This window comes from Phoca vitulina, unplaced genomic scaffold (genome assembly GCF_004348235.1).
Source record: "Phoca vitulina isolate PV1807 unplaced genomic scaffold, GSC_HSeal_1.0 scaffold6, whole genome shotgun sequence".
Lineage (NCBI taxonomy): Eukaryota > Metazoa > Chordata > Mammalia > Carnivora > Phocidae > Phoca > Phoca vitulina.
The window spans coordinates 30,842,856-30,865,730 of NW_022589709.1; the positions used below are offsets into that span (position 1 = coordinate 30,842,856).

General features: G+C 34.5%; 1 protein-coding gene across 1 annotated transcript in view; it reads left to right on the top strand.

The window, feature by feature from the left end:
- Window positions 1-22,178, top strand: part of ST8SIA4 (ST8 alpha-N-acetyl-neuraminide alpha-2,8-sialyltransferase 4) — a 99,252-nt gene extending 77,074 nt beyond the window's left edge. Inside the window, exon 5 of the mRNA XM_032403932.1 lies at window positions 16,780-22,178. Coding sequence (XP_032259823.1) covers window positions 16,780-17,062 — 283 coding nt within the window. The 3' untranslated portion in view covers window positions 17,063-22,178. The remainder of the gene's footprint in view (window positions 1-16,779) is intronic.
- The last annotated feature ends 697 nt before the right edge of the window (window positions 22,179-22,875 follow it).

Genomic DNA, 22,875 nt, shown 5'->3' on the forward strand with positions numbered 1-22,875 from the left:
CTTTCTATCTAGATTTTTGACAGGGAAACTGCAGATTTAATCCTGAAACGTGGCCTTAGATAAGTCTCCGGAGTCTTGCAAGTAAGAAAATCTACAGCACAGTCTAGGCTTTTGGCTTAGGAGAAATCTTTTTGCAAAGATGTGCTTAGAAATCTTAAGCTCAACCTATATTCCCATCTAACACATCTTTTTTTAATTTTATTATAAGCCGCTTTCAGAGAGGTTTCCAAAGAGGTCCTACTTTCTGAGATCTCAGGGAGTGAAAAGTGGAGCTTCAAGCTCACAGGAGTAGCAGAGGATTGCTTTCTCGGGTGCGCTGGGTGAATGACCTGAAATCTGCTTGCTAGCACAAACAAGAGACTCTGAAAAGCTGAGGGAAATACTCCTCACGTCAGGGCTTACTAATTTATCACCCATCAGCTCATTAGGATTGCACAGTGATTGGTTTATGCAAGCCCCAGTTGGTAATGAACTCACGAAGTGTAAACTCCCCTCCGGAAGGAAGCAAGGGCTCACACAGGACAGGTAATTCACTTTCCAGTGAATGGACTCATGTTTCTTTGTAACAGTCAGAGCTTTGCTCTGATTGGTGAGATGTCTCAGAACTGTAAGTTAAGGTGTTTGATTTTTACTTCAATTTATAGATCCGTATATAAATAGATAATTGATGTAGATCGAGATTCAGTTTGAGACTTGAACCACTTACCCGGTGTTTATAACCGTGTGCGTGGAGCTGATGCTGCCCATGGCCTCAGGGAAAAGTGCTACAACAATGGGACACGGGGAATCTGGGATCTTAAAAGACACTTCACACTGTTCTCCTAGAGTCACAGAGATCGCCACCGCGAATGTCACTGCTATTTAGGGAGCAACCAGAGTGACAAAGGTACATCCTGGACTTCTTGGAGGGGCTTGTAGCCACACGTGCAGCTTGTCTCTGAAGCCAGGGAGGGCCTGATTAAATACAGGGCCCACCCGCTGGGAGAAAACTCTCTGGCATCCCAGCTGCCATTCAGAATGTGAAATCCAGGATATGACCTGTCAAGATGAGCCACTTCAGTATATTGTAGCAATGCAGCTGTCACTGAAATACATAAGTCTCCAGAGAAAAACATTCAAACTGTTTCCAAGGTGGAATGAATACAAATGCACAGCTCCAGTCACACTGAATGTGACTTTTTCAACAGGATCCTCGCCGCTTAATAAGCAGATGGGTGGAAATGACCCCAGTACCTCTTCTCCTCTTTGATTGCTAAGCCTTTTCTGGAGGCCTACTTGTTCAGTATTTCTCTTGGTCTGTATTGGAGAGAGGCAGGGGATATCTGCAAGTCATAAACATTTAAATTATGCATTGTTGTCCTTTTTTGTCAAGAAGAATAAAAATTGCTATAGATCCCCCAAGATATTTCAATGAAATGTTTGCAAAAGAGGCAGTTCTATAACCCAGATTTTAAAGAATTATTTCGTATTTATTCCTTGGACTTATCCTAGTCAACAAGTCAACAATTTTAGATCAAATTTCTTTTCTTGTAATTTCATATTAAGAGTTTCTGAAAAACCGGCTAAAATAAGTCTCATTACAAAATTGCCTCATCTTAGGCCAAGTTTTATTAGGGATCATACAGATCTGCATTTTCAACTAACAGACTTCTAAAAGCAAAAGGAAATGTGAGAAATATATATATATATATATATTTTAATATTTTATTTATTTGACAGAGACACAGCGAGAGAGGGAACACAAGCAGGGGGAGTGGGAGAGGGAGAAGCAGGCTTCCCGCTGAGCAGGGAGCCCGATGCGGGACTTGATCCCAGGACTCTGGGATCATGACCTGAGCCGAAGGCAGACGCTTAACGACTGAGCCACCCAGGCGCCCCAATGTGAGAAATATTTGATTCAACTAACTCTACAGTCATAAAAGTCTTGCTATCTCAAACTATTTTTTATTTTAAGGCAATATTGTCAACTATGTATTCTGATATTTAGGTAATTGTAACATACTATGGAACGTTTATGTATACATACATTTGCATAGCAAACTAGAGATATATTTACGTATGTATTGTATATGATTATTTTCATGTGTATTTCTACATATTAGTGTATCATATATAATTATACATGTAAATATATGTAGCATATAACTATATGTATTATATGGCCATACTTAGTATATAATACATAGAGATGCACTTTTTTAAAGTGTATTTATTTTAAGTGATCTCTATACCCAATGTGGGGCTCAAACTCATGATCCTGAGATCAAGAGTCACATGCTTTTCCAACTGAGACAGCCAGGTATCCCAAGATTCACTTTTTTAATTGGAATGAAATATCTTATTTCCTAATCATAACCTGGAATAATTTGTTTCACGTGTTTATCTCAGAAACTCTTGATTCCAGTAATTCATCACTTTATTTAACAAGTATGTTCATGCTCACTATGTAAAATTGTGGAGTATGTTCATGCTTACTATGTAAAATTGTTGAGTAGATTAATGTTTGTAGTTTGTATGTATAGAAATTCAAAACTTGTCTATTGCAAGGTACCTGAAAGTCATCACTGAACCATGAGGTAACCTTGAGACTTTCCCACATGTCATTTCTCCGTTGCACCGTGACAGATATTTTTTCCCCCAAACACCTATCATATTCCCCAGATGGCCTAGACATCATCCCTGGCAGATTATGAATAATGTTTTAGGTTGAACAGATGTAAGCAATTTGTAATTTTTCCCCTTTCTGAACCAGCTTTGTTTTGATGAATCAATTGGAAATTGAAATTTATGTAGAACTTCTGTTTGAAAAGGAGCAATGTTTTCCCATAGTGGAATATGCAGTCAGCTCTTAAGTATGGACAAGAGACAGGGAACAGGGAAACTGGCCAAAATGTGTGACAATAAAAACAGAAAGATCATCACATAGCATTGCAGTGCACTTCCCATTCCTTTCGTCTGTCTAAAGGACCACATATAAAAAATAGTTTTAGGTCTTTCGAGATCAACCCAATTTCCATCAACTTTTGAAAGGACAGCAAAAGTATTAGGTTACCTGTGTTTCTCTCTGGTCAGAAAACTCTACCGATAACTAGTTTGAGAAATGTATAAGTGCTGATTAAATGTAAAGACAGAAGGAAATAAACTACTCTTCAGGCAAGGATTTGTTTATTCTGCCAAATTATATTTTACATAAATTACACAGGTTACAATTATATATTTGACCTTCATATAGTCAACTTAAAATGAAACTTACTGGCAATGCAGTTTTAGGGAAAACACTCTACAAGATATAAATTAAATAACCCCTTTTGTTTAAAAAAAAAAAAAAGATGATAAAATATCTACCTAAGACAGGTCCATCTTTATAGCGACAGGATGCATCTTTATTTATATACCGATATTCCATTTGTAAACAATATGAATTATTTTCCTTACCCTAACCAGTTGGCAGACCTAAAAGACCACTTAATGTCTAGATTTCAGCACTGTCCTGCACATTCAGAGCCTATCTCTGACCTGATAATTCTTGCCGTGGGAAAAACAGTCATAGCGTTTTTGGCTTTCTTTAAATTAAAGTCTATGAGACCAAACTAATTAGTAGTTGGTCTGGATTAGCTAACTCTGAATTCTTAAACACTTAAGAATTTGGAAACGCAAAAAAAAAAAAAAAAAAAAAAAAAAAAGACTTGGAAACTCCATCTGCTACAGACAGAATATGATAACCAAAATGTGAACTATTAAAGACAGCCATCAATGTACTTCTTATTTCTGTGCTTATTACTACATTTCAACATCACCGACTTGGAAAGTTTAATGTTAATATTATAAAATATTTTTAGGTAGAATTCATACCACAGACCATTCTCAAAGCTTTTTCAAACCTTGCCCCCCTTTGAAAAACAGAAATCTTATGCCCTTCTTTAATTATATTTGGAATTTCAAAATAAATAGTATGACTTAAACCCAATCGGAATAGTTATAATATTTATTATGCTTCTTCTACTTCCACACCACTCCAGAAATCCACCTGTTTCCCCTTCTTCAGTGAATAATCTCTGGTTTTAATAAGCTAGTTAAGGATCTTATCTGGTCTCTCATGTAGGCAGCCATTTCAAGGAACTCATTAGCTATATTTTCTTACTTAATTAAAGAACTCTACAGGATGGCCTATGTTGGCTCCTTTTTTTCTCTTAGATTCTATAATTTAATGTTCTTTGGATTTATAGCTTAGTCCCTAAAGTTCCTGAGTTTGCTTTTATACACAATTGATAAACCAAAGACGAAAAGGCTTATTTTCATGCCAGGACAAAATGAAGGCCCCTCTAGACCGCTCTTACAGAGTGCCCATGAATTTTAATGATTTGCAGCTTTTTGGTGTTGCATTTCATTTATCCTCTTTATTTGAAAGTATGAATATTAAGATAGCAACTGAGACATTTGAGAGGTGTTTTATTAGTTAAGCAAGACCATTAGAGATTCAGTGTGAACTTTCTTAATATTTTAATCACTTTTATTCCAAAATTTAAATGTAATTTCCTCTCCAGTATTGTACACTTCTTTTCTGAATCTGTATATTCCCCAGATTTCATCCTTTGCTTTCCATATTCTATCATGTTCTGTGCATCAAGGAAATTTATAAATGAAATTTGTGTCAGCATTCAAAACAATATTACATGAATGTACTAACACAAAGAGAAGCAGATGGTCAAGAATACTGTACACATGTTTTGTAAACCAACTCCCACAGATTGCCTGTCTTCAATTTTTTTTTTTCCCCAAGTAGAATCAATCATCAGATAAGTGATTTTGGATTCTTTATTATGGAAATATTCCTCTTGAACAACAATAAAAACAAAAAGCCATTTCAATTACATTTCCATTTTAAAGAAAGTTATGTTTCACCCTCTTGATAAGTTTATTGTTATGAAGTCTGAGCTAATTATCTCTATCAACTTATATTCTCATTCAAAGAGTCAGGAAAAAAGTTTTGGGACTCTCATTCCTGAATTTCTATTATATCAGTATAACTAAAAGAAAACAAATCATCTGTCTTAGGCAGTGCCTCTAAACTTACATGAATTTCATGATTGCTACATTCAGTTGAATTGCATATTTCACATTCTAGATGGAAACCTTATGATCATTTCTCCCTGCTTTTTAAAATTTATCAAGTTTAAAAGAAGTAACTATTGGGTTTTTTGTTTGTTTGCTTTGTTTTGTTTTGCTAGATGATTTGGCCCTAGTTGTATAATGTAGGCAATAATCCATCGAGTTATTTAAACAAAAAACAAGAACTAAACTAAACTCAAAATTCACTAGTTGAGTGAATGTTCTATAGCCATGTACATAGGTAATGTGACTGACCTTCCTAATATTCCAACAGCACGATATATTACATTGAACTTGTAAATAAAATTCATAATTTACAGTGAACTGTTATTTGTATCAGATCATTCAATTCCTCCAATATTCCAGAAGATAAGATGTTTTGCCTCAAATTTACAGATCAGGAAACTGAAACACGGATAAACAGACATCAAGGGTGGAGGAATTCTCACTAAAACTTAAACTTGGAAGGATTCTTGCTAAAAACTAGACTCAAAAAGGATGGACACAGATGGCCAAAGTAGATGCCTAGTTGAGAAGAGAGCTCAGAGGAGTCTAACGAAATTTGGTTGAGGAGAGAATCTTCTACCTATGAGTGTGATTGCTACAAATATAATAACTTCATGTTTAACCTTTTGAGGAACTTTGGAGTGTTTTCCAATGGGTCTATACCACTTTACTCTCGTGCACAGGTACCAGCAATATATGAATGTCCAATTCCATAATATCCTCAACACTTACTGTCTTCTTTATTATAACCATTCTAGTTGACTATCTTTTCGTGGGCATGTTGGTAATTCGTATATCCTCTTTGGAAAAATATCTATGCCTTTTCTCATTTTTAAAATTGGTTTTTTTTATATTTTTATTATTGAGTTTTAGGAGTTTTTTATGTTTTTTGATGCAAGTCCCTTATCAGATATGTGATTCACAGATATTCTCTTCCTTTCTGTGAGTTTTTTCACTCTTTTGATGGAATCTTTCGGAGCACAAAAATTTTTAATTTTGATTAAGTCCAATTTAATTTTTCTTTTGTTGCTATCTAGTAAAAGCTTTACCTAAGGTCACAGTACTTTACTCCTGTATTTCCTTCTAAGAGATTTAGAGTTTTAACTCTTAGGTTGAAGTCTATGATCCATTTTGAGTTCTTTTTTTTTTTTTTTTATGGTATGATGAAGGCGTACAACTTCATTCTTTCAACATTGCATTTTAACTGAATATTATGACAAACATCATAATGGGGCACATCTCAGTCAAGGTACAGTTTGTTACATGATAGCCTGATTTTGTAGTACTGTTTCCACTTTTATACTTTTCTATTGCAAATAATACCTTATTACCTAATGTAGTTGTCTTTATAGCTGTATTTCACTGTTTTATTTCCTCAGAAAATAAGAACATTTTTTTTTTAAATTTCTACTAATGGGTTTCCATTTAGCAACTATTTTATAAATGTGATTTATAAATTAAATGGTTCTACCTAAAAATACAATGAAAGGATTGGCATTAAGTGAGGCTGAAAGAGAGGAAAAGGAGGAAAATTACCACTGACTGCATCAGATTGGAGTTTCATCAAATAGAGACTGAGATCTGGAGGGAAAAATACTCAAGCATTTATTAATGTTTGACTTAATGAAAATATTATGTAACACCTCGTAGTCCTTCAAAGTTTCAGGGATAAAAATATAAAATTTCCCCTAATTAATCTTGGGACAGAATTACAGCACTATTATTTCTAGTGACAAGTAGCTTTGGAATATAATTCAAATCCCAAAGCCTGCATTAGGGGCATTGCCCTAGCAATATTCCTTCATGGGGGCCTTTCCCTCAGCTAGATGCCCCTTTATCAACTTATATGCTCGCAGAAAGCCATTTATTGAATGATAAGTTTATGCCAAGGATTGTCTAAATGGGCAGTCCCTTCAGTATTGCACACTTTATGGCAGGAATAAATATAGAAAATAATGATCTAAATTTGACTAACCTCCCCAAATGCTATCATTTTGATACTTGCTGGGAAGGCTTTAAAGAACTACTTTGAACTTGCTCATAGCTATCGTGATTTTGTTCCTTCACACTGGGCTTTGAGAAGAAGTCTGATCTTTGGCTTATGTGTAGTTTGTATACTTTGCTAGCAAGCATTTTACATTATTGAATGGATTATAGATCATATTTGTTGGTCTTTACTCCTCTTGAAATAGATTTTAGCACAATTCCTATTTGGAAGGTTAATGTAACCTGACTTATTGATGGAAACGGGGCATACCCATTTGTAAATTGTCCACATCAAGCTAAAATAAGATCATCAGACCATTAGAAGAGTTGTTTATATTTTATCATAGTAAAAAGGGACTTTTATTGGGAGTTGTCCTTATGTTGTCTGGGAATGTGGAAATACAATCTCTAAGTGCCTTCTTGGAATAATGTTTATGTAAAGAAAAAAATTTGCATGGATAAAATACTGCTATCATTTTCATCTTTCAATATCTAACCCATTTTTGCTAAGCTTTAGGATTACCTATCCCCACCTGCTTTTAATTATTTATTTATTTTCTTGTAGGACTCCACATCTTCTGATAAATGGTTTGTTTCCTTTTAATCTTAATAGGAAAAAGCGAAGGTTTCCATAATTTTTGGCCTTCAGAAAGCAATCTGATCTCATAAGGTGAATCAGACACAAGGCACATTAGCATTAAGCTTATTTAATTCCATCATCATGTTTCAAAAGACCACCCCCTTCTGTTTCCAGTATTTCACCTTTTGGACGTCACCACTTCCTCATTCTGGCAGTTCAGGTCATAAATTGCAGTTGTCTTTCAGAGTTCAATTGGGTTAAAAAAGAAGGTCATTAAAACCTGTGGCTTTACATCTACTTCATTTTTTTTTTTTTTTTTGCCATACCCCATGCACCAGTTCAAGTTTTTAAGTATAATCTTTGAGAAGTCCCCAAAGATATTATCTTTAATATCTTTTTTTAAGATTTTATTTTTAAGTAATCTCTACACCCAATGTGGGGCTCAAACTCACAACCCTGAGATCAAGAGTTGCACGCTCCACCAACTGAGCTAGCCAGGCACCCCCATCTTTAATAGATACAATATAGAATTCATCTATAATTATTTTTTTAATTCTCTTTCACCAAAATCTAACCAACATGTAATATACTTTTGGAGTGATCCACTTAAATTCCATTCGGATTTCTTTCATGGTAAATAAAGTCTAAAGGATCCCCTCTGTTTTTAATTTTTCTCACATCTCAGCAAGATTCCATTTTCTTTCACTTTATTCTCTTCCACTAGTTTTATCTTTGAAATTATGATGGACAATTTTATAATTCTTAAATAATCAAAAATCAATTTATTACGAATTTGTAAGTAGAGAAAATTTTCTGACCACTAGATAGAAGTATTATAGGAAACTGGGTATGATGTTAACTTTTTAGCAGGGATGCTTTTATCCAACAGCTCTATGCCATTATTGAAGGGATAGGCTGCATGGGATGTCAGATCACACGTTATGAAAGTAGGAGGAGTTAATTACTACAAGCAAAACATAAGACTCCAGCTGCAAATGGAGGAACTCTCATGTTCCTCAATCTGAATTCAGATTACTTGTGACCTTTTAAAAATGAGAGTTTTAGATGTAGTAGGAACCATATTAAAAATCTCATTTTATTGTTGAGTAAATTGGGTTTGCCCAAGATCATATATTTAGTTTAAGGTAAATCAAAGTCAAAACTCCAGCTTTTCCAGTGCTTATCCTATTAAGTACTGTCACTCAGAGAATGCCAAACCATGAATATGTTCCCTTTTATTAACACTAAAAATCTCTAAAACTCCAGCAAGAGTAAATTAAATATGCACTCATTAAGTATCTGCTGTGTATCCAACACTGGGCTTAAATATCTTATTTGAGAGATAAAAATAGAAGACTCATTCATCTCTTTCTGTTTTCATTGTATAATAATGTTAAACTTCTCTATTATATCATAAGAAGCAATTTATACCCCCATCTTCTCTTTTTACAAATGAGGTGTATATAAACAATTACTTGGAAATTTTTCTAAGGCAAGTTTCTTTAATGTTGAATTTTCTTGTGCAAACATTATGGCGCTACAGGTCATGGAGAATATTTTCTGTGCGTCCTACAGCTGGTCGTGTACTGGAGCTAGCTGGTGCTGGCTGCCAAGAGTGGATTGTACCATCTCTTCCCTCTTCACTGTTCACTGATGTCAGGTCCGTAGCTTGAACTCAGCCCTGATGGGAGTATTTACAGCACAGAAATTTGCAAAGGCTACAAATCAGCAATTCCTTCTCCCCTAGTTAGTGTTTGCTGTTAAACAGTTACCAAACAGCGTACAGCACATTGGCTGAGAAAACTCAGACAAATCTTGAACTTTTCACTGGATCTACTGTGAAGTAGAAATGATAATATACACCACAGCATCTATAACAGAATTTTATGAGGAGCATGTGAAAAGACTTTAAAACCGTGAATACGAAATAGAATTACTAATACCACAATAACAAGAGTTATATGTTCCACTAATAAAATACAAGACACTTGGCAAAACCAACATAGATCTTGAGTTTTGTAATACTATCTATGCTCAACCAGGCTATGTATCTGGCTAGATAAAAAGAAGGCTGAGATTCAGAGTTAAGGTCAGAGCCTGATTCCTGTAGTGGACATAACACAGATAGAATATAGAGATTTGGGGCCCTAACTTAGTATTCCTACTCCCTTCTCCATGCCATGAGAACTCTATGCCTCTGATGAATCAGGCTTTTGAAGGTCAATATAATCATATAGAGCTCTGCACGCAAAGGACACCTAGAAAACATATTGACAAATTGACCCCTTGAGGTTACAATCCCTGTTTTCATTTTAATAACACTTACAGATACCTTAAGAAACTTATTCATCTCTGCATGGGAATCCCTACCCTTTGATACAATGTCACTGCCTTTGACATTTGCAATGTGGTTAAGTTATATACTGAAACTACAAAATCATCTGATTTGGAATACTTTTGAGAGTGTTCATGGGAAAAGTGGGTCAGCTCTTATTAACCTTTGAAAGAAATAAAAAAGCCCAAAAAGCTCCATGTGTAAAACACATCACCACTGACACCAGACTGTTAATTGCCAGAAGACCATCCAGAACTATTTTTTTTCCCATATGAACCCTATGTTGAAAATGTACCCAGGAAATTACTATTCCAAGCTGAATTCTCTTGAGAAGTTAAATAATCCCATTCCTTTTTAGTTAAAATTGAAATCATCATAGCCATCTAGGTGTGGGCTTGAAACCTGGCCCTGTCACCTACAGTCTCCATGACCTTAAACTGCTTATTTAACCTGCCCAAGCCTCGGTGTCCCCATCTGTGAACTAGCATCCTTTCTAGGGTTTGTGATGAGGATTAAATGAGAAAAACAACATAGGTAGAGCTCTTAACAGGGTCTCTGGTCCTTTATAAACACTCAATAAATTAGTATTATCATTGCTACTTTGTATGACATTGCTTATGTTTTTACTCCTGGGTTTACTCCTAGCTTGCCAAAGAACATGAAATATGCCTCTCTATCCCTTTGTTTCTTCACATGAGAGGGAGATCTAAGATGCATCGCTTTTTGCTTTAATGGGATACTATAAGGATTAATTCATGGTGGACTGAATTATTCTCTGTGAGTACAGTACTGGAAGTTCTTTTTCTGTTCTTAAAGAAATTATCACCAACCTACCGTTATAGAAAGACAAGCTATTTCATAATCTTGATAAGAGTTATTATAAACTTTACCAAAACAAATTTATGTATTTAAAAAAAATTTTTTTTCCATATAGCCACACTTTATTGTTGTCTTTGGATATTTTCATTCATCTTAATTTTTTAAATTTAAATTCAATTAGCCAACATATAATACTTCATTAGTTACCAAAACAGTTTTGAAACAAAATTAAGTTTTATGCACTTTCAAAAGTAGATTCATATGATGGAGCATACCATAGACTGGGAATACAATGGAAGGATTGTGTGAACAGTTGAAAACAAAACAGCAGAGATATTCCATTTCAATATGGAATATTGAAATGGAATGACTGCTTTAAGTTTTATATTATGCAGCTTATTCACATGTCCTTTCTCTAAGAATGAATCAACATATTAACAAATATGGAGGACAGAATATCCGAACACTTGTGTATAATATTCAGGTATCATTAAAAATTAGTTTTGAGGCATGGAGTATGGAATTGGGGAGATGAACCCATCTTCTGCAAAGATGAATTATGGAAAGCTAATTCTTTTATAATATCTCAAATTTCTGTAGACATTTCAGACCCAGAAGCCATATTACTTACCCTTAACAGAATCTTCCTGCAGGACAAGGACAAAGCTCAGTTGTGGGAAGATAAATAAGAGAGGAAAATTGTATGCACAGGCACCTTATGCTATGTACTTCATATCACATTCCTGAGAAAAGAGTTGCTGGGTTCATAAATGGAAACTTTGCAAATAATATATTAAAACTGGCACAGTGGAATTCCATATTCTAGAATATTTTATATCATATTTTATATTCTTCTAGAAATTTTCATGTTCGATTTTTAGAAGAATAGTATCTTAAGAGGAAAAAATACTACTTCTAAATTTGTACACTTCTTTGGTTAAATATAAATGCAAATTAATGTTCCTTTTTTGCCAAATTGTTGAGTGTGAACTGTCATAAGTATATCAAATGCTGAATGCTGTTGAAGATAAGTTTTTTCTTTTATTTTGAAAATGTTGGTTGCTTGAAATAATATATTTTGGCTTACCAGGTGATTATTACCTAATTTGATTATGAGATAAAATCTAAGCTATTGTGGGCTTTAATACCAAAACTACTATATTGAGTACTTTCTTTGCTTTTCAGTGTATTAAAACCTGAAAAAAAGTTGAAGAGAACAGAATGAGGAGGGGGTAGCAGAGAAGAACCAAGAGTGTTTCACACAATTTCAAGCAGTGTGCAGTTTCATGGAGAGAGAAGATTTGAAACAGCCATAGAATCTTATAGATAGAGGAAACCTGAAAGCCATACAATTAAATGTTTTTGTTTCTCAACTAAAGAAACATGCCCTTTGAGGTTAAATGACATGACCACAATTCTCCAGGCAATATGCAGTTATGCAAGGCACCAGGAGAGAAGTAGGATGTGTGAGTGGGACTGAGGAATGGGTTGTTGTGGGATAGGTTAAAATTCAATTAATATTACTTACCACGTGTCAAGCTTGTGCAATGACCTTCATACTTACTATCTCTTTTGCATTATCATAACAACCTTACAGGTTAAATATTACTAACTGAGGTCCAAGGAAGTGAAGTAGCTTTCCCAAGGAGTGACATTGATTTGGTGGGTAGACACTGCAAGTGTTGAGTTGGTTTGAAATAAGAAATGGGATGGATATGTTGGAGGAAAGGGAGGTAAGACACTTGCTTGGCATGAACAGAGCTTCCATGCTGGGAAGGATTGAGACCTATGGAGGCTATTGCATCTATAAAAAGTTAGAAATGTTCAATTTACACTTAAAATCCAGGGTGAGTTTGTTTCACACAACAAGACAGAGTATTACAACACTGAAGCAGAAAGAAAGGGAGGAAGGGAATTAATAGTATCTGAAATAAAACTTAGCCTAGCTGGTGAAAAACACCCTCTGTATGAATGATTATAATACATATAATCATTATATAATATGTATATTTTATTATATATTATATATTAATATATATAATATGTATCCATATAATATATAATATAATATATATTAAGATCCAAAACAGCTAGGGAAACAAGAGGATGCTGCACATTATAACAGTAATTATCTCTATGTAGTTGGATTATAAGTAATATTTTTCTTCCTCATTCATATCTTTTTTCTTCAAATTTTCTACGGGGAGCCCGCATTGATTTTATGATTAAAAAAATCAATTTCTATAAAAAGAAATACATACATGGAAACTAGATTATTTGCTGAATTGAAAACATTGCCAATTTTAAACTACAACAGAAATGAATTTGAGATAAAAATTAGAACAGCTTATACTGAATTAGAATATAAGTAGTTCATTATTTTATATATGTATTATTTTCAATTCTATGTTTTCCTAATTAGGGTTAAAAACTTAAGTTAACATTCTATTTTTGATTAACTCTTCACAAGAAATTTGTGGTTTTTAAATGTCAGCTTGTACATAAGTAGATACTTCCAGATATGGATTTTAAAATTGTTCTCTGGATTTTGGCTTGTAAAGTTGGCAGATACTATCTAACTGACTGTGCTAATAGAATTTAAAAAGAATATCCATTTTTGTCCTTTTCACATATGGAATGTGTTCCCGGGCAAATACTGAATATCGGTAATTTATGTTGGCCTATACAATTTCAAGCCCGACATTAGATTTATAATAAGCACATAGGAAATTCTTACTGACTATATTCGGATCAGTTCCTGTGTCTTTTTAATTTCACAGAATGTTATTAGCTGTGGCCTTAGTTCCCAACCTGCTTTAAGGTTTCGTTTCAATTTATCAGTTACATGTTGATACCATTTATTAAGATCTGTTTGATAAAACGGCATTTATTTTGTGCTTTTTCTCCAAAAATGTCCTGAAAATGGGTAGTTCATTTTTTCTTTGAAATTATTCAAATTGTTACAAGCCAAACATCAGAAAGCTTTAGGATTTCTAAAGCAACATTTATTAGCACCAGTGTTTGAACTGCATAGATTAAAGTAACAAGTTTCTAAAGCCTCTCTACCCATTATTTTCAAGTAGGATCATTTGCGATCTGAGTTTAGTTTTCAAAACACAATTTTTCTTAATATCAATTAATTAATATCCCAGGTATATCTTCCCTATTCCAAAAGTCACAAATTTATTTCCTCTATAAAATCCTCACTGAAATCACATCACATACTTGAGAATTGTCCCAAGAATTACATTTTTCTCTTGTTTTCTTCTGGATGTGCTGATGTCTCCATTATGCTCATTTACCTGCTCTGCTTTTAGATGTCAGAGTCTTGAGGGTAAGAAGATGCCGTCACTCATTTTCTGCTTGTGGTATCGCATGTGATGCCCTGGATCAAAAAATGTTGAGTGCCTGCATATCTCTGACACTATTTAAAAATATTTAGGCCAATAATTTTGCCTTTGGCGTTTTTTTCTAATATTATAACTACTTATTTGTATTACATATAAAAGTTGCTTTGGTATTTTTTCTACGATTGATCATCGTTGAGTGGCTATCCAGGAAATCTCTCCAGAAAATGGAAAGTGTTTATTTATAATGTGTTCTTGAATTCACATATAAATGTGACCTTGGAGTCCCCTACAAATAATATAGCATTATATTATTTCCTGACAGTTATTTTCTTTTCTCACTTCAGGAATAAGGTAATTCAGCACGACCTCCATATTGCCAGACTATTCCCAATCATTGACGTTCCCCGATAGAAATAATCATTTTTTGAGTTTGAACTTGCCTCAGCCGCTTTAAAAATTTATAAATAACATGCATTTTTTTTGTTTGTTTTTGTTTTTTTAAGATTTTATTTATTTATTTGAGACAGAGAGAATGAGAGAGAGAGAGAGAGCACATGAGAGGGGGGAGGGTCAGAGGGAGAAGCAGGCTCCCTGCCGAGCAGGGAGCCCAATGAGGGACTCGATCCAGGGACTCCAGGATCATGACCTGAGCCGAAGGCAGTTGCTTAACCAACTGAGCCACCCAGGCGCCCCAACATGTGTTTTTTTTTTTAACTAACCAACTTCATCGACTGACATTTGTAACCACATACAGATCACATTCACAAAATTTTCCAATAATAATCATTTTGTGTTTGAACATCTGCTTTCTCAAAGCTAAAAGAGCTTTCGGCTGTATCACAGTCTCTTCAAAACCTTCAAACTGTATTGTAAGCTCCTTGCACAAAACCAATATCTATGGTTTCTTCATGATGCTAAGAATGCACGTGCTATGGTTTTTGTTCATTAGCTATCTTTATGTTGATAAAATTTCTTAAATAATAATCTCTGAAAATTCCTTATGAATCTTCTTTATTGAAAATAGGCTTCCTTAAAACACTTTTGATAACAAAAGGGCTACAGTGCATTTCATATTGCTCAAAACATTCAGCACGAGACCTTCAACCAACTAGAGAATTAAAAAATGTGAAAAGTCAATCCCTGTTCAAAGGAGGGGGGAGAAAAGAAGGGGGGAAAGAAAGAGGAATGATAGTGGATAAGTGTATTTTCCCTATTTGAATGTAGGAATGTTTCAAAGTCCAGTATTTCTTGGTCAACATTCAATAGTCTAGGTGTATTTGGTGTCCCCTGGAAAGCTTCATAAATTATTTAAAAAAGAAGACAAAGGAGGGGTGCCTGGGTGGCTCAGTCGTTAAGCATCTGCCTTCGGCTCACATCATGATCCCAGGGTTCTGGGATGGAGCCCTGCATCAGGCTCCATGCTCAGCAGGAAGCCTACTTCACCCTCTCCCACTCCCCCTGCTTGTGTTCCCTCTCTCGCTGTCTCTCTCTGTCAAATAAATAAATAAAATCTTAAAAAAAAAGACAAAGGAAAGAATATTATATAAAATCTAAGGCAAATATGTAAATACAGCAATGACCAGAATCTAATAGAATCTTCCACTTTACATTTGAATGGCAGGCAGAGTATATATTTTCCCAAATAAGAGATGAGTAAAAACAAAAATTTTAAAAATATATATATTAACTTTATTCTATTTGTAATTGGACAACTTTGAAAGTTAAAGAAAATCTATGCCCTTCCTCTTTTAGCTGTTTCTGTATAAGATAATGAGTATGCCATGAAGTATTGGAAACCCCCTTCCTCGCCAGGGGTGATGATTAACTTGTGAGTTTGCATGCTTTTCAGGTGAACAAAGTTTAGCAATAATGATGGATCTGAACATTTTGGAGTATTTTATTGCCTTCGAAATGAATAGTATAAAATACTGATCAGCATTAATTTATTTTACCTATGTAACAAAATGTTAAACTGAATAAATGGTGAATTGTTTATGTTTATATGTTATTTGTTTTATGCTGTTTTTCTGTGGGTTGAGGCAATATTTTTAATTAGCTTTTGTAAAATGGGGTTTGGACAATTGAAATTAAGTCAGTTAGTATAAGGCAAGCAAAGCATTTGTTTGGATTTTTAATTGAAATATCAGAGATTTTGAAAAACCTATGGGCAAAGTTTTAAAATCTCTTTTTCTAGGAGAATTACCTAATCTTTGCCCAATTACTGTGTCGTTTACAGTCATATTTAACACTTTCTGAGAAGATTCTATTCTGTATATTATTATAAATGTTTGCTGCTAATTCATTTTGAATACGATAGTCCACAGTAATATTTACACACTTTCTAGGTCCCCTGACTATTTGCATGACCTCACAAATAAGCAAGGAAATAAAGGATAAGGAAAAATAAGATAAATATGTTAATTTTTCTAAGTGCTTGAGAAATATGTTATTTCTTCAACAATCTTTTGAATGTTATTCATAACAATACTTTTCAAATTTAATTTACTTTGATTCCACATAGTATATACTTTGCTGTAGGGTATGTTGTATGTTTCTCTAAATTCTTCTCTTCTGTGTGCTTTTTTCTTTTCCAGTTACTGGCTGACAAACAAAGTTCCCATCAAAAGACCCAGCACAGGTCTCCTCATGTATACACTTGCCACAAGATTCTGTGATGAGATTCACCTGTATGGATTCTGGCCATTCCCTAAGGATTTGAATGGAAAAGCTGTCAAATATCATTACTACGATGACTTAAAATATAGGTATTTTTCCAACGCTAGTCCTCACAGAATGCCATTAGAATTCAAAACGTTGAATGTGCTACATAATAGAGGAGCTCTGAAACTAACAACAGGAAAGTGTGTAAAGCAATAAAGCACATTTGAAAACACACAAACAAACTGAAGATGCACTTCTTTTCTGAAGATGCTTCCTAAGATTTGAAAATGGGATCCAAAACAAGACTGAGTTTCAGCATCCACCAAGTATCGGCAAGGTGATAAAGGACACATGAGAAATCCACTACCAGCTGATGAAATACCTGCAAAGTGCTCTAAAAAACACATATTTTGACTTCAAGGGTCCTAGTAAGTGCCACTTCCACTAAGAACACAGTTTGAATGTATAATCAGTAGTGTTTACAAGATCCAACAATGCACCTGTCATTAGTTAATGAGGCAAATATGTTCATCACTGTTGGGCTGCCACGGCAATGCCAAGCACATTAGAAGAGTCACCCAGGAACACAACTCAGCCCTGGGGATTAAACCATCCTTGTCAGCAGAAACCGAGATGGAAAGAGTTTGAGCAGTGAAATCCATAAGATGAAACAACTCAAGTAAATGCCTTCAGTCAGGACTCTGAGTCTGATCATGAACTTTTGTTTTTGTTTTTGTTTTTGTCTTCTGGAATCTCTTTTGGTTTGGGTATTGGGTGCTTAGAAATCCTTTCTGAGATAAAAATGAATGAGATAAATAACCTTCAAGGAATCATTTTTACAGTTCTTATATTTTTAAAGAGCAATCACAGGACGACTTTGTCAAAGAGTTTTATTTTGCACAACTCTAAACCTCCAGATTTTTTCCAGGGGTGGAGAAGGTACCAGCTAAACTGTATCACTCAGTAATCTTGAGCCATTCTAAAGGAAAGATGTTCTATGTCATCTGAGATGGTAAAATTAGCAGAAAAAACAAGTACGTTTGGTACCAAAGATTGTGCTGATGTTTCTACACAACAAACCATTCTCCTTTCATGAAAATAATATATTAATATATTATTATGCTACTAATATGGAAGTTGTCTTTAGAGGTATTAAAGTTTGCAAACTCAAACTTTATTTTTATTTGAAGGAAGACTTCCATAGCTTTTACATTTCATAATAATTTTGTGGAAGCATTTTGCCCTTTAGAATAAATGTTAGACTGATGGGGCTGAAATGAGACTTCCAGTTCTTTGATATTCCCCTTATACTTCAAATGGAAAGATTGGCATTCTCTTTATGTCACTGTTAAATTTTCTTAGTGCAGAAATAACATGATTAATAGATTGTTTTCTCCATAATAGATGATTAATTTTAAGAGATTTAATAATGAAACTGTGGGTCAGTATTTGCACGTCAAGTGAATTAAATTGACCAATATTTTTTCTGTGGTTAAATTTATTCACAATATCACCTTAATGTGTTTTCAAAGAAGCACATGAAATTATCAAGAAAGTGATTCAAAAAGTTGTAACATGGGATAGAATTGACCAATAGGCCAGTTTTCTGTTAACTTATACTACACTGGTAGGTAATCCTAATGGTAAATTGTTTAGAAAGCAGAAGTACTCTGTTCCTACTTCTACTCTTGGCCTGAAGCACTTGGCTGACTTCTTGTTTCTTAGGGAAGACAGTCTGAGGAAAGAAGAAATAGTGTGGGGAATATGTATGTTTTGTTTCTTAGGGAAGACAGTCTGAAAAAAAAAGAATAAATAGTGGGGAGATTTTATATATATATATATATACACACACACACACACATATATAAGTTATCATAGAAAAGGATGTTCACAGTAGGACAGTTCTTAATATATTAATAATATGTGGTATTATGTTTAAAAATATAAGAGAACCTTGGGTTTCAGAATACTATATTTTAGAATTCATGTGTCTCTAAGAAAACAAAATAGAATGCATAAAGGAGATGCAGAGCTAAAAATGGACAGAACATGATGCACTTTTATCATTAACCTCTTATCTATTGGAAATCTTAAAAGAATTAGGCACGTATTTTGAATGTAAAGTTGAAAAGTCTGATTTACCTAACAAATCCAAAGGAGGTGATTTATAGAACCTTAATTTTTACTATTTGTGGGTAAGTTGTTTGAATAGCCCTTAATTTGAATTCAATAGAAAATTTGAAGTTACAAGTAAATTCTGATAAGTAAAATCCATCTCAGAACTCATTCAAATTATGTCTTAAAAAGCAGCAGCAAGGAACCTTGCCATTTTTACTGCATCATCAAATGTGTTTAAACAATTTTAAGGCCACAGCAAAAGCATCCCAGACACTCACTGTTTAGTGCATTAATGTTTATCTCACAAATGCATTGAGTAGTGCCTTTTTAGCTTCATGTTGCTTTGTTACCCTATACTTTGTGTTCTCTAAATAAATGGCCCAGTTCTGAAAATGTTCAGCATATGAAAAGGGCTTCAGTATCGACTGAGACTACTTTTGTTCATCTCAGGGAACTTTCAGTACTCAAGAATGAATTCAATTAAAGGCATTTAGTGTTCAAAGAAAACAAACTGTCCTAGACCATTTTATTCCCTATTGTATACCTTTCCATCCACCCCACCACCTTCATAAAGCTACTGTGGCCTTCTTACAGGGATAAGGCAAGGAGATCACTGAAGGCTAATAGCAAGAATAAGAAAAATAATTCCATTTAACCAATAAGGGGCCAAAAGGGATCATGATAAAATCAAATTATAAATACATACTTGAAACATCTGAATTTTTTTCTTTTGAGACGTGTCACATGTTCACAGCTTTAATTTTTTGTTTCTTTTTCACGATTTACCCCTGTACCTGGCAATGCTCAGGCAGCTGATTGTGGAATATTCTGTCTTTTAGAGAATGTGGTTGTTACTGTGCTGTTGACATGAATAGGCCATGGAAACATTTTCATCATTATTACCCAGCCTGTTCTATATTTAATATTAAATTGCTGGAATAAAAAAAAATGAATCAGTAACAGATTTTCTGGGCAAATCTAGTGATTCAGCCCACAGGACTGATGAAATTACTGTGGAAGTTTTTCTGTCTGAAAGAAGGTGCTGGGCATTCAAATGTCTTTATGTATTGTATATCATATGAAATGTATATCAATTGCTAATGGGAATTTCTGCATATATGCTTACATAAGCAATTTATTTAAGTAATGCTATGGGTAGTGTACATACCAACTAGTTATTAAGCTTCTACACAGGAAAAGGGTGAACAAAGTAATTTATTTCTAATTGAGCCAGTTAGTCACAATGCACACAATGTGGTATTTGGTTCATAAGAGTTGTTTTCATGTGCTTATTGTTGGGAGTATCTATAATTGTGGAAGAGGTATAGGAAGAGTTATGTATAGTTAGTTGTTACCTCTACAAGTTTGAAAATTTCCCCATTAGACCTTATCAATATACCAATGTTTTAAAAATTGAGTGAAAGAGGGTTATTGTTCATATCTGATGAAAAAAAATCCAAATAAAGCCCACCTAGAAATAGATATTTTATTATACATGTGCTATAGATATACCTATATAGTACAAATAGACATGTGTGATGCATATATACAATGTTATATATGTGTGTCTGTGTTATCCACATAGTCTGTAATATACACCCACTAGATTTGTGTCATGCTAACATCTTCAGAGGCTGTATTGTTAAGCACTCTGGAGAGAAGGACACTTTAGAATAAAGAAGTTCTTTTGAGACTTCAGTTACTAACCTGCTTTAAGACGGATCTACTTTATAACTGAATTCTATTGTTCATATTTAGAGTTTCAATAAGGGTCTAGTATGGCCAAATCTTAAAAAAAGAAAAAAAAAAGAAAAAAAAGAAGAAAAAATTAAAATTAAAAAAAGTTTTCAAGCTGGCAATGTATTTGAATTGCAGTTTTCAGTGGTTCCCTGGCCCTGTGTCTCCCATTTAAGTAGCACCTTTTAATAAATACTGTTTCTTTGTGTAGGCAAAAGCACAAGTGTTTCAAATGTATATAGCAGGAAGAAAAAAGTTTACAGAGATAGCACTGCTGCACAGGATAATTGCTACTGAATATTTCTTATATCATTTGTGGAATTGAAAGATGAGATTTATTCTGTCAAGTTCATTCTGTTCAACACTGTTTCCTATTGTTTATGTATAGCAATTGGGTGTTATTGTTTTATCATTTGTAAAACTGTAAAATAAATTAAATCTCCCTTTTTTTTTTTTCAAGTTCTCTCTTATCTCTTACATCCAAGCCCTCGGTTCCACTTTGTATGTCAATATAAGAGGACAGTTTTTAACAAGCTTTAGCTAGTGCTTTTGTCTTCCCTGCCCCTCTGCCCAGCCGATGGCAATTTGGCAAACCATTTATTTTTACAGCGTATGCACAGAAACATGAACAATATCCACAGCCCCATGAACATCAGGAAATCTTTAACAATTTTTGCCGTGGTACATTCTGTTTGTGGTTGAGGGAATGGAGTGTTACACCAGTTACATTTGTATCCAGTTTATATTCCCACTGACTGCTGTCCGCAGGTCAACCCAGTTTCATGGCTGGAGAGGTCCATGGCCCCTTGCACGCTGCATGCTCTTGTGGCTCCCCTTGCCTTGTGATTTCAACTGCTGTTAGGTCCACTTACTACTGTTTGCAGTTCACATTCCAGGAGATGATTCTGAAAACCTGCATATTTAAATCTTCTTCCATGGCTTTCTCTAACTGACAAATCTACGTTTTCAGACTCTGCACTATTTTCTCCAGAAACTACTATGTCTGTTTTCATGAGGTCACTTCTAGCATTCTGCAATTTTAAAGTATTTGCTAGAGACCAAGAGTGAACCATTAACAATGTTTAATGACTATAGACGTTATTTGGATTTACATAATTACCTTTTATTTTCAAGGACCCATATACAATGGGTAATCCCTGTTGATTCTTGGGATAAAATCACACCTCAGCATGAACCTATGCAATGGATATGGCAGTATCTCAGTTTTACAGATGAGCTGGAGTGGTTATGTGACTTGCTAAGGGTGACATAGCTCAGAAGTGAAAGAACCAGGATTTAAATCCAACTAGTCTGACTTCTGTGTCTACCTTCTCAACCGTCACATTTTGATGCTGCCTCTTTTTAACTGACAAGAGATTCCCTGCAAAACTAAGTTTGCAAACAAATTATTATTCAATGAGCACAATGCTAAGTGAAACAAGTCAGAGAAAGACAAATACCACATGATTCCACTCATATGTGGAATTTAAGAAACAAAACAGATGAACCTATGGGAAGAGGGAAAAAAAGAGAGAGGGAAACAAATCTTAAAAAACTGAACCATAACATACAATGTATTATTTGTTTCAGAGGTACAGGTCTGTGATTCAATAGTTTTACACAATTCACAGCGCTCACCATAGCACATATCCTCCCCAATGGATACCCTCCTATCACCCAGCCACCCCATCCCCCCCACCCCCCACCACTCTAGCAACCCTCAGTTTGTTTCCTGTGATTAAGAATTCCTCATATCAGTGAGATCATATGATACATGTGTTTCTCTGATTGACTTATTTTGCTCAGCATAATACCCTCCAGTTCCATCCACGTCGTTGCAAATGGCAAGATTTCATTCCTTTTGATAGCTGCATAATATTCCATTGTATATATATACCACATCTTCTTTATCCATTCATCTGTCGATGGACATCATGGCTCTTTCCATAGTTTGGCTATTGTGGACATTGCTGCTATAAACATCAGGGTGCACGTAGCCCTTTGGATCCTTACATTTGTATCTTTGGGGTAAATAACCAGTAGTGCAATTGCTGGGTTGTAGGGTAGCTCTATTTTCAACTTTTTGAGGAACCTCCATACTGTTTTCCAGAGTGGCTGCACCAGTTTGCATTCCCACCAACAGTGTAGGAGGGTTCCCCTTTCTCCGCATTCCC